The sequence below is a fragment of the Podarcis cretensis genome, assembly GCF_951804945.1.
Source record: "Podarcis cretensis genome assembly, chromosome: Z".
Lineage (NCBI taxonomy): Eukaryota > Metazoa > Chordata > Lepidosauria > Squamata > Lacertidae > Podarcis > Podarcis cretensis.
In genome coordinates, this window is record NC_137184.1 from 8,257,264 (window position 1) to 8,269,833 (window position 12,570).

A 12,570-nucleotide genomic window follows, 5' to 3' on the forward strand; every position below is an offset into this window, starting at 1 on the left:
TCAGGCATGGACTCTCTCCTAGCCCTACCTGGAGTTGATGGGAATTGAACCTGAGGCCGTCTTCATACAGTCCTGGGTTGGATAGGAAAAATGGGAACTAAATATGAGGAGAAGACAGTGTGCTGACAGACTTTTGGAAGAGACCCCTTGGGAGCTGTTGCCAGTCAATTTAGAGCCGGGGTAGCCAAGGCAGCATCACCCAGAGGTGGTTCTTGGACTACAAGCCCCATCATTTTTGAATACTGGCCATGCTACTGCATGGGGTAGATGGGAGTTGTAGTCCAGCAACACGCGGAGAGCATCATTTTGCCTACCCGTGATATAGGAAGTCCTAAGCATTATAGAGCAATAGCCTGACTTCTGTACTCCTATTCCCTGAGCTATATTGCTGTTCTAGCTTCTCTCATCTTTGCTAACTCATTTTAACACTTTCCAGAGCAGTGGAAGGACAGATATTCCAACTGGAGATGCGCTTGGAGGAGCTGAAGGAAAGGATTGACCAGGCAATGTGGGACCAGCCAGTTGCACAGAGCAGTGTTGAGGCGCCTGATTCATCTCCTGCCCGTTTTCCAGCTCAGGCATCTGAGTCGCAGATGAGGTCGCCGACTCCATCTCTTCAAGCCCCAGTCCCGGCTGTCTGCACTCCATACCCTGAGGTCACATGCAATTACTTCAAGGTTTTCCCAAGCGAGAAATGGCATATCTAAAGGATATTTTGATGGATAGATAAATTTGATTATATTTCTATGTTGCTTTTCATTCAGAGCTATCCCAAAGTGGATTACAAGCAATAGAGCAATAACATGATAGAACATAATAGAATATCACAAACACAGCATAAATCATATGGAATAATTAACAAATCATCAGTGAAGCAATTACTCTATAAAACACTGTCAACAAGGCAACAACTAAGAAATAAGCTAAACATCACAATTAAAGTGAAAGTAATATTCGAGATAGGACGTGGGTGGTGCTGTGGGTTAAACCACAGAGCCTAGGGCTTGCCGATCAGAAGGTCGACGGTTCGAATCTCCACGACAGGGTGAGCTCCCGTTGCTCGGTCCCTGCTCCTGCCAACCTAGCAGTTCGAAAGCATGTCAAATTGCAAGTAGATAAATAGGTACTCCTCTGGTGGGAAGGTAAACGGCGTTTCTGTGTGCTGCTCTGGTTCGTCAGAAGCAGCTTAGTCATGCTGGCCACATGACCTGGAAGCTGTACACCGGCTCCCTCAGCCAATAAAGCAAGATGAGCGCCGCAACCCCAGAGTCGGCCACAACTGGACCTAATGGTCAGGGGTCCCTTTACCTTACTAATATTCGAGATACAGGAGTGTGTTTAAAGGTTTCTTTGTGCACCAATCTGAAAGGTTTTTTATACCGTGGATTTATTGGTATTACTCTGGAGCCCTTTACAAGGCTACATATATTACAAAGCATGAAACGGCTTGTATCTCCTATCTCGCCTGTGGGACACTCTCTCTAGGCCAGGGCCAGATGACACATGAGGCAGGCTGAGGAAGCTGCCTCAGATGTGGAAGCCCAAATACAGGGATTCCAACTTGCATAAAATATTGGAGAGGCCCAGATAAGCCCTGCTTCACATATTGATCACAAGACGTGTTGCAAACACACCATTTGAATGGCAGTGCTCATCAACTTGGGGGGGGGCAGTCCTTTCAAATCTTTTATTGTGGAATGGGATCTAAGGGACCTTAGCCACTAGGAGTTGGCTTCTGTGCCCGAGAGACAGCACCCCCACAAGTGCCCCACCCATCATACTGCCTCCACCACTGGTGAAGAAGCAGTGTTGGCTGTTTCCGGCAAGATTTCGTGTGCTCTATGAGATTTTTCAAGATCTCACCAGAAGCTACCATGGGGGGGCACCTCCCTGTTTCACCTCAGGTACTAAAAAGGGAAGGGTTGTATTAAGTAGTGGGTGGACAAAGCAGATGACCCAGAGATTTCTCCAAGTAGTTCTTTATAAGTAAGCTGGAACTGAACTGAACAGCAAACAGCTCAGCCGGCCTGCTTTTATAGGCAGCCAGCTGTCAACAATATAACAACAACAGCCCAGGATTTCCCGCATAAATTAACTTAGATGGACCTGAGTGATAACTATATACACAATACCCCCTGGTGGCCAGGGTGAGAACTTCAATACATAACAGGTTGTCCCTGCGTCAGGCCATGCAGTAGGCTATGCTTCCATGGCAACCATCTTGTGACTGGCGCCCACAGCACTTTCTCAAAATTCAAAATGCACCCACTAGTCCTCCATAAAAGTCACCAACCTCTGTTCTAGGCTGACAGTAATTTTTATACCAATTGCCAAATTCTTTTGGAGGGGGTGTGGCTTTGCTTTCATTTGGGCCTTGCTCACACCTTGACTCTCTGCTCTTCAGACCCCCTTCCCCACGAATGGCCGCAGCCAAGCCCAGCTGGACTTGGAAGTGAACTCCATCAGTGATGAGACTGGAGAAGAGGGAGAAAGCAGCCTTCCGGAACCACTCCGGCACATGCAAGCCCAGGTGGAAAAGGACTTTGATCACCTCCTGGACCAGTAAGTGTATGAGTTTTGTATATATGCGGTGAATGTCTTTTTGATGTCGGAGAAAGACCCCCCCCCCCCAATCCTTCAATAATCTTTTAAAGGTTTACAGCCTTTTCACTCTTTAAATAAAAGTGATCTCTGCGTCATGCTGTTGTTCTAGCATGGTAGAATGTATCCCTTTGGATTCTGAACAAATTGATCGTTGCTGTGATGTTTTCTTCTCTAGGACCCCATTTTTGCTTACTTTTAAATCAGTATTATGCCCCTCCCAATAACTGTGCCCTTTTGCAAAGAATCCTGGGGAATGTACCGTATTTTTCGCCCTATAGGACACACTTTTTCCCCTCCAAAAATGAAGGGGAAATCTTGTGTGCGTCCTATGGGGTGAATACAGGCTTTCGCTGAAGCCTGGAGAGTGAGAGGGGTCGGTGCGCACTGACCCCTCTCACTCTCCAGGCTTCAGGAAGCTATCAGCAAGCCTGGGGAGCCCGCGGGAGTTCCCGCAGGGCTCCCTAGGCTGCGGATAGCAGCCTGCCGCCCGGTGTGCGGGGCGCCCTGAAGCAGAGCGCCCCTCGCGCCGGGCAGACATCGGGCAGCTTCACAAGATCGGGGGACAGGGGGAGGTGCAGCGCCGCCATACCGCTGTTCCCCAACCTGTTTTTTTGGGGGGAAATAAAGGAAAAAAGTTTCCCCTTTATTTTCCCCCAAAAAAACTAGGTGCGTCCTATGGGACGGAGCGTCCTATGGGACGAAAAATACGGTAGTTTGTGCTTAAAGTCCTTAGGAGACCCCCGGTCCCCTCAGAGCTACAGTTCCCAGAGTTTCTGGAAAGGGAATTGATTGTTAAACTGAGAACTGTAGTACTGAGAGGGGAACAGAGGTCTCCTTAGACCTCTCTGCCCCCTTAACAAACTACAGTTCCCAAGATTCTTTGGCAGGAGCCATGACTGTTTAAAGTGGTAAGGTGCTGCTTTAAATGTATAATGCAGAGGAAACCTATATCTCTACTTTGAATGGTTGGTTGATATATTGGGTTGGTTCCAGTGAAGTGAATGTGCCTAAGTTAATCATGTCCATCAATTCAAATGAGCCTACTCTTAGTAGGACTGGCAGCGACTAATATTCAGTTTCAGTTCATCTGGTTTCAGAAGGCTGACAGACCCAAACTTCACCTATTGTCTCTTGTCCCACAGCTACAACAGCTTCAAATCTTTGCCAGAGGCTCTGAGCTTGGAACAGCTGCACCTGGACAGACATTACTCACCCCCAGATGAAGCAGATGGTGCAGCCATAACGGATGTTGGGACAAAGGAAGGCTCCCACTGGGTGGTGTCTAAAGCTAGCAAGACCTCTTGCAGGCCTTCAACCTTGCAGTAAGTCATCCAGGAGAAGAAACCACACTTCAGCCATGCCCTAATTATTTCATAGGTCAGGGACCTGTGGCCCTCCAGATGATGCTGGATTGTGAGGAATATTGCTCATCCCTCAACATTGGCCATGCTTACTGAATCTGATGGGAGTCCACGGCATCAGGAGGGCACCGCATCAGCTTTCTTTATCTATCCTGAACCTTCCAGCAATCAGCTTCATCATAGGCATCCAATGAAGCTGAACGGTGGAGTATTCCAGACAGATAAAAGAATAACCTTTACGCAGCATGTAGCAATACATTCCCACAGGAGGCAGTGGTGGCTGTCAACTTGGATGGCTTTTATTAAGTACAGTGGTATCTCAGGTTAAGAACTTAATTTGTTCTGAAGGTCCATTCCTAACCTGAAACTGTTCTTAACCTGAGGTACCACTTTAGCTAATGGGGCCTCCCGCCGCACGATTTCTGTTCTCATCCTGCAGCAAAGTTCTTAACCTGAGGTACTATTTCTGGGTTAGCGGAGTCTGTAACCTGAAGCGTCTGTAACCTGAAGCATCTGTAACCCGAGGTACCACTGTAATGGGTGGACATAGCAGGCGACCCAGAGATTTCTCCAAGTAGTTCTTTATAAGTAAGCTGGAACTGAACTGAACAGCGAACAGCTCAGCCGTCCTGCTTTTATAGGCAGCCAGCTGTCAACATAGTAACAACAACAGCCCGGGGTTTCCCACCTAAATTAACTTACGTGGACCTGAGTGAAAACTATATACACAGTCCCCCCTGGTGGCCAGAGTGAGAACTTTAATATATAACAGCTTTACAAGAGGATTAGACAAAGTCATGGAAGACAAAGCTATCAACAGCTACTAGCAATGATGGCCATGTTTTGCCTCCACCGTTGGGGATAGTATGCCTCTGAATGCAAGTTGCAGGGAATTGCAGGAGAGCAGAATTGCACTCATGTCTTGCTTGTGGGCTTCCCATAGGCTTCTGGTTGGCCACTGGGAGGGCAGGATGCTGAACTAGATGGGCTATTGGCCTGATCCAGCAGGGTTCTTATGTCCTTAACTGCCTCTGGTCTAACCACTCTGCATATTGCCTTGCAAATATTGGTGGGAGACCTTTCGCAGACCACCACGATGCCTGAAAACATTCTGAGATGTGACTAAACTTAGAAGCAGGGGGGCTTGCTTTTCCAACAAAGATGCCTTTGCTTTCTCTCCCTCTTTCTTTCCCAGAGTTGGACAAAGGAGCTTTTTATTTTAGGCTATTTTTATTTTCAGTTCTTTCTACTCGATAGGGCTGAATTGGCAGGGCAGATGCAGGGGCGGGGACTGTGGGAGCAGAAAAAAGGAGAAACCGAAGGAAATAGGGGAGTGGGGGAAGGGGATGAATTTGATGGGAAGGGAGTGAATGTGAAGCCTGGAATCACATGGAGTGAAAAGGAAGGGGGAGGTAAATGCGTATGAAATCTCTTCTTTTCCTTTCCTTTTTCCTTTCCTTTCCTTTTTCCTTTCCTTTCCTTTTTCCTTTCCTTTCCTTTCTCCTTTCCTGTCCTGTCCTGTCCTGTCCTGTCCTGTCCTGTCCATAGGATGCCCATGGCTGCAGCTTGTAGCTTCCCTGCTTATGTAAAACATAGTGCCCGCTTCTATAACCCATGCAAAAAGACAGCTTTGTTATTTGGGCACATGAAAGCACAGGTCCTACTTTAGAAGTCTGGGAATGAAGGGCCTTCTTAGTCTCTGGGTTCTGACAGGAACAGACTCTCATAGCCTGGCTTGAAAGCCCTTGCAGCAGGTTTGGATTACTCCTTCTCTTCCCAGATCCCCAGGTGGGGATTAAAAAAAAAAGTGATGTTGCTAACTCCTAAATGTGTGGTGGGGTTAATCCACCTTCTTCTCCAGGATGAATGTTCAATAAGAAAACCATCTGAACATGCCCTAGGCCAAGGGTTGCAAATTCTTCATCCCTGACTTACATAGCTGTCAACGTTTTCCTTTTTTTAAGGGAAATTCCCTTATTCCAAATAGTATTCCTTGCAAGAAAAGGGGAAAGTTGACAACTATGCTGACTTAGAAGCTGCCATCTTGAATGTTGGACTTTTCAACAGCCACTGGAATCTTCTGTGTTCCTATTCCCTGAGCTATATTCTTGAAACTGCTGAGAGATTACCTTGGAAGTAGGGGCAGTCCAGAATGTGAAAGGCTGTTGACAGCAAAGCCTTTGTATGTTACTTTCCCCAAAAGCCTTTATTTGTTTTGTTTCCTTAAAGTGAAGCTGCACCTTTGACCCGATAGCTTTGTTCAGAAATCTGCAAAACTAGAATGTGGCCGGAATAGGTCAGACAACCCATAAGCCTCTGCTGAGTCCCCCCTTCTCTCTCTTCCTGCTCCCCCATTTCTAATAGGCAGCCCCAACAGATGGAACCTTCTGAGCAGCTTTTGAAGAAGTCCCAGCAGGAAGTGCCTGACCAGACCAGCTGCTCACCATCCATCCAGCAGGAGGAGGAGCCAGTTCCTCAGGGTTCAGCTGAACAAAAATGTCCATCGACTCCAGTTCCAAAGGCTTCATCATCCAGGAGGCAGCAGAAGCACCTGTCACCACAGAGCAGCATGGTCAGTGTGGCAGGCAGTGCTGCTTCTGATCACACAGCCAAGAAGTCCCTCCAGAAGACAAACACAGGATTGCCTGAGGTAAGCATTGGTTAGTGGGGAGGAGGCTGTCACAATGGAGCAGTGGGAGAAAACATTTTTCACCATGAGGGTCACCTTCCTTTTGGGGCTTTCTGGGAGCCATGTGCCAGGGGGTGGGACCCAGAGTGTCGGAAGAATCTGGGACCTGGTGTCCTCCACATTTTATTGAGATTTGACTCCCATCATCACCAGCCAGCAAGCCTAGAGAAATGAGGAGTCCCTGGCCCAATGACCAGGTATGGTAGTAATGCTACTTCTTAAGAGCAGAGCAGGGGGAAGAACCTGTGGTCCTTCAGACATCATTGGATTACAGCTCCCATCATCCCTGACCACTGGCCATGCTGGCTGAGGTTGACAGCAGCTGGAGTACAGAAACATATGGAGAGCATCTGGATCCACATCTCTGCTCAGGGGCCAATGAAAGCCCTGAGAAGCAGCTCTCCTCTGCTTGGAGATAGGATTGGAGAAAGAGGTTTGGGACTGGGCAGACCTCATTGTGTTCTGGATGTTATGAACAGGAGCACAGTGAAACTTGGAGGCTGAAGTAATTTGGGAATGGTGCAACTTGAGTCCAAATTAAATCAATTTTAGGAGCCCCTGTTCTGAATAGAGATGGGAGGGATCTTGCCTGTCCTTGCTTGTAACCCATGGAGTGAAACATACAGCCATATGCCATGTATTCTAAGCCGAACCTACCTCACAAATTTGTTGTGAGGATAAATATTGGGGTGGAGATGTCCTCAACTTCATGAAGGAAATACCAAATAAAAATGTTTATATATATCCTTTGTTGCTTCAAAATACGGTTCTTTTTGAGAAAGTTCAGGCAATCATTTAACCGCCTCAAGGATAAGGTATATTTTTCAGTCTGTGGGCCACATTAATTTCTGGCAGCCTTCCAGGGGCTGCGTGCCTGTGATTGCCTGAGTCGGTGGCAAATGTGGGTGGAACAAAGGAAGCAAATTTTCCCCTTGTACAGTACACTATTTTATACACACTCACTCACATAACTCTCTCGATTTTCCATTCAGGCAAGCCAGAGGCACTATTAAAATCCAAGGAAATGTCCCAGCCAGGAAAAACACCCAAGAAGGACACAAATATGGGCCCATCAGGGAGTGGGGGTGGCCTCAGAAGAGTCCTGATGGCCAAGTAGAAAGGCTTGGAGGACTGCATTCAGCCCCTGGACTTGAGGTTCCCCACAACATCTTTTTCCTTCTCTTGCAGAATTTACGCCTTGTTTCCCCAGAGACAGACAGTGGATTTGTGGGATCAGAAGCCAGCAGGATGTCCCCGTTGGCACAAATGCCAAAGCACTATACATCCAAGTTTAGGTATGAACCCTCCCTCCCTTCTTTTCCTATGAGCTGTGTTAATTCCCATAATTGTGTCCCTGAGTTGGCAGTGAACAGGAGGAAGTATATAGAAGATACCTGAAGACAAAAAGTGGGTGAAACCAGGAACTGGGTGGGCATCCAGCAATATTCAGATAAAGGAAAGTGTGGTTGGAAGACCTGGAGCATGAACATGACCAAACTAATTACAAGCTATTGCAAGTTTGTTTTTTAATATGTGTTAGGAGATTTGACCTCTTGTATCAGCTTTAGTTTGACTTACAGCAGAATCAGATTGCAATTCTAGACATGCACACTTGGGAGTAAGACCAGCTGAACCCATTGGGGCTTCCTCTTGAGTAGACATGAATAGCATGGGTGAGGATTCTATGGTCTTGCAGGTATCACTGGACTCCTACCATCATCCTTTTTTTAAAAAAAAATTATTAACAGGCCAATCACATCACATTATTCAAATCACATTAGTTCCAGATTATACAGCCAAATTTAAAATTTTGTTAAGGGTCCAAAATTCCGGATAGCTCCAGGCATCACATATTTTACTGCTTTAAATTAGACAGTTCTATCCAGTTCGATCCGGATAGTCCTTTATTACTTTCTTTCTCGTTCTTATCATATATTCCTTTCTTTGCGATCTCTGATGGTTCTCACAAGCAGACTGGAAACTGGCGTCTCTGTGTGGGTTTTGTACTCTTCAAAAACTATCTCTCTCAGGGACAGCCTCTGTTCGTCTCTTCCATAAACAAAGTTAACCTTTGGTCTGTCCTTTATTTTTCCTCAGGCTAGCCAGATATATCAAATGAATCAGGGGGCTCTGTCAGGTCAAACTTGCATTCCAACACTCCTTCTCTTTCGAACGATCCTGATTCTCCTCCCCCTGTCCTTCTTTCTCCGGCAAGCCTGTCTTGGTGAGACGCCATTTTTTAACTGCGTCATAAAAAATTTCCTCTTCCTCACCGTTCACCAGTCTTCTCTTCTGTTGTAATCCATCCCCACACAGTTCTTAAAATCCTGCTTATGATTGATAAAAACGTGACGATCTTATTTCTTTCTGGGGTGAAGGGTTATTAATATCACATCGTGTAAAGAAAAAAAAGGTTTTTTCCTCCACCCCCCCTTCGTTCCAAACATACAGTCTCCTAGTGGTGATTCATCAGAAGATTTACTTATCCGTCCGTCACTCCCGGTCACAGAGATCCATTAATCAGCAGCCTTATCTCGAGCTTTACTTGATGTATGTGCTTCAGCTTCCTTTCCAATCGTATATTTCCAATTATAATTCCGAGCTGAAGCAACCACTAAGTGCTAATTGGAATCGGCATCAGGAAGAGCTGACTTCACCGAGGGCTCGTGCCAAGTGTTTGGCACCCCCATCTCTCGGATCAGGGGGTGCATTGTGAACACCGCTGGCAAGACAGGGTCCCCCACATCCTGGGGGGAAGGGAAGGCTGCATACTTTCCATAGCAGCCCCTTAATTACCTCGTATGGGTCAGAGAGATGTTATTGTCGGCCATCTTCCAACGCGCCACCTGGTGGCCCCCCGACTCCTACCATCATCCTTGATCACTATCATGCTGACTGGGGCTGAAGGAAGTTAGGGTCCAAGGACATTTGGCTCTCCTCCTTTGCACTATTTTTTATTAGTAGTGTTGCTATTATTTCATTGGCTTTTTATCCCATCCTTGCTTAGGAGCCAAGGACAGTTATAGAACATTATAAAAGACCCATGTCTTCACAGTCATTAAAACAGCTAAAACTACATCTCTTAAAAGCTGCTTTGTAGAGGAAGTCCCTCAAAAAGAAGAGTACACTTTTAAAAATAGCATCTATTTTGCCTGCAGAATGTCCCAGGTTTAAACCACAGTATTTCTAGATAGGGCTGGGAAAGCTGGGCTAGAAGGACCCAAAGATCTGACTTGGTATAAAACAACTTTGTGTTCCCATTTCTTGTCAAGGTCCCACAGCATGCTGGGAAATTCAACCTCTGTTGATGTAGACTTCGAAGCAGAATCTCTAAGGAAAGCGCCTGTCACATTGGAAACAGACAGGTCACCCAGGCACACACAATCAGACAATGGGATGCAGAGACAAGTCCTTTCCAAAGGAAGACCGTTCCAGCTTAACTCCCCTACCAGGTGGACCAACAGCATCGCCAGTGAGATGGAGCCAGGCATGGATAGTGGTGAGCTAAAAGCAGTTAATTGCTTTGAGCAGGAATGCCAGGTCATGTGCCTGTTCTTACTTGAGGTCTTTCCTAACATCCTGCCCCTCAGTACCTTGCTAGCTGCACTACCCTGAACATTCACTCACATAAAGCTCTAGCACATGCACACACATGCAGCCTGGCCAGCCTGTACCACCTTACCTGGATCCCCAAAACACCTTGCAGAGATCAAACAACACCCCTGAATCATGGACCTTTTGCACAGCCTAATGCTGGGTCAGCTGCAACATGTTAAACAGGTATTTGTTCTGTGCCATCCTAAGCACTTTCCCCGCTCCCTGCATCCAGTTGCAGGGAAGGAGAGTTTGTCAAGAGTGGTGAGCACTGGAAACTCTGTGATGCACATGTTGGCTCTTGGAGTCACAGGGGAAGTGCTTCTACAGGTGAAAGTTCCCAGGTTCATTCCTTAGTATCTCCAGGTAGGGCTGGGAGAGAGACCCATGTATGAAGTCCTGGAGACCTGCTGCCAATCAGTATAGGCAATACTTAGCTAGATGGACTAATGATCTGGCTCTGTATAATGCAGTTTCCAAAGTGGAAAGATCCATGATTCATGCATTGCTGTGATTCCTGGATTGCAGAGTTGTTGTTGTTGTTGTTTTATTAAGTTATTAAACTTACTAGTCACTTATCGCCCCAAGGTGTCCAGGTGACTTACACACTACCATAAGGGAAGAAAAAAGAGAGGAAGGGTCATACAATACATCTCTATATCATCTAGCATAACATTTATGAAAAAACAAAAATACACCCACCATATAATTAATAACAGACAATATTAACCATGCATAAATAATAAACAAAGAATACTCCCACCCACTAATTAGCAGATAAATAACTGTTTCCCCCCTTTTAAACTCCCCTCCCCACTCAGAAGTCTGGAATCAGGCCAGCTGTTGCGAACCAACAGTGGGTGGGTACCACATCCTCAACCCAGGGGTGGCCCTGCTCCTCTCCTCTGCTTTTGCTAGGCAAAGCAGGAAAACATTGGCAAAGGTTTTGCCTTCTTCACAGTTCATCCGGCTACTGCTTATCTTCTGCTGCTACTGGTGGCCCTTGGGGGTCCCTTCTAACCCTATGATTCCATGATGTGTTTCTGTCTCTTTTCTTACCAGCTCACACAGACTCTGAGGCTGAGGCCCAGGCAGGACTTGAAACTTACAATGCACCTCCTGATGAAGCAAGACATTCTCCTAGCTCCTCTGCCATTTCGCTGCCCCCAGACCAGACTCATGACTACAGTCTCCTTGACACCCGCGTGCACCGAGCGTAAGTTTCCTCTTTGGAATGGTGGGGGCACTGGGTGAGAAACACAATAGATCATAAATGAGGAACCTCAGGCTAAGGTGGCCAAGGCAGTCCCTCAGACCACTTTGTCTGGCCCTCAGAACTCTCCCCAGACCACACCCATCACTGGGTAATGGTGCTTTGTACCTTCCTCGAGTCTTTTGGGCAAACTGGAATGTGTCCATGAACTCCTACAGTGCTCCTCACTTCCCTTCATGGAGGATGGAGGGGGGGATGGCCAAAGAAAAAAGCCAACTGAATAAAGCTAAAATCAGCATTCATTGCTCTGCCCCCTTTATGCTTCGGGTCCTACCGCTATTATGTGGCCCCTGGAAGGTTGGCTGGAAGGGAGTGCAGCCCTCAAGGTGAAAAAGCAAAAGCTTCCCCTCCCCTGGTCTGTACTAACTGGCAGCAAACCTCCAGGTTTTTGGGTCAGTCTCTCCCAGCCTTGCCCAGAGATACCAGGGATTGAGCCTTCTGTGTGCAAAGCAGATGTTCCACCACTGAGCTATGGCCCTTTCCTCCAGAGGAGAAGGCATCACTTTTAACCCTTTTTAGGGGAACATTTTCTCCATGCTCTGGCAAGCTTCAGCTACCAGCCTGGGAGCTTTCCATCATTCTTAAGAGCTAACTCCTGCAGTAAAAACATTCCATCTGCAAGCTGCTTATGCTTTGTACTTACTCTGTAAAAACTGTAAACAGAAGCAGCCTCACTAAGAGTGCAGTTGTTAGGATTTTTCCAAAGTGGATGCCCTATCACCAAGCTATGACCCTTCCACTATTGTGTGTACAATTTGGGTTGCTGGACATGTATAGCACGCCTAAAATTAATATCTCTTATCATGCTAGGTCCTGATTTTAACTGATCCTGGGCTGGGGGTTGTTTTTGTCCCTTTAACAGCCAGGCTATCAGAGCTTTGCAGCATGAAGTCTCTCAGCTTCGCCATGTCCTGGAGAAGACCCTCCAGCAGCCTCATGGTTATCCAAAGCGGCCACCCTCCGCACATACCTCTACACTCCAGATGCCAAGACAGGACAGGACCCGCCTCCCCAGAAGTGCCAATTCAATAGGGTAAGCAATGGGCAGA

General features: G+C 46.8%; 1 protein-coding gene across 4 annotated transcripts in view; it reads left to right on the plus strand.

Annotated features, from left to right (window-relative positions):
* AKNA (AT-hook transcription factor) overlaps window positions 1-12,570 on the plus strand; it is a 68,565-nt gene that overhangs the window by 42,609 nt on the left and 13,386 nt on the right. For all 4 annotated transcript variants that reach the window (XM_079961912.1, XM_079961909.1, XM_079961910.1 and 1 more), the window contains exons 9-16: window positions 437-656; window positions 2,405-2,562; window positions 3,747-3,926; window positions 6,330-6,615; window positions 7,843-7,949; window positions 9,927-10,153; window positions 11,311-11,464; window positions 12,384-12,554. In XM_079961912.1, coding sequence (XP_079818038.1) covers window positions 437-656; window positions 2,405-2,562; window positions 3,747-3,926; window positions 6,330-6,615; window positions 7,843-7,949; window positions 9,927-10,153; window positions 11,311-11,464; window positions 12,384-12,554 — 1,503 coding nt within the window. The remainder of the gene's footprint in view (window positions 1-436; window positions 657-2,404; window positions 2,563-3,746; window positions 3,927-6,329; window positions 6,616-7,842; window positions 7,950-9,926; window positions 10,154-11,310; window positions 11,465-12,383; window positions 12,555-12,570) is intronic.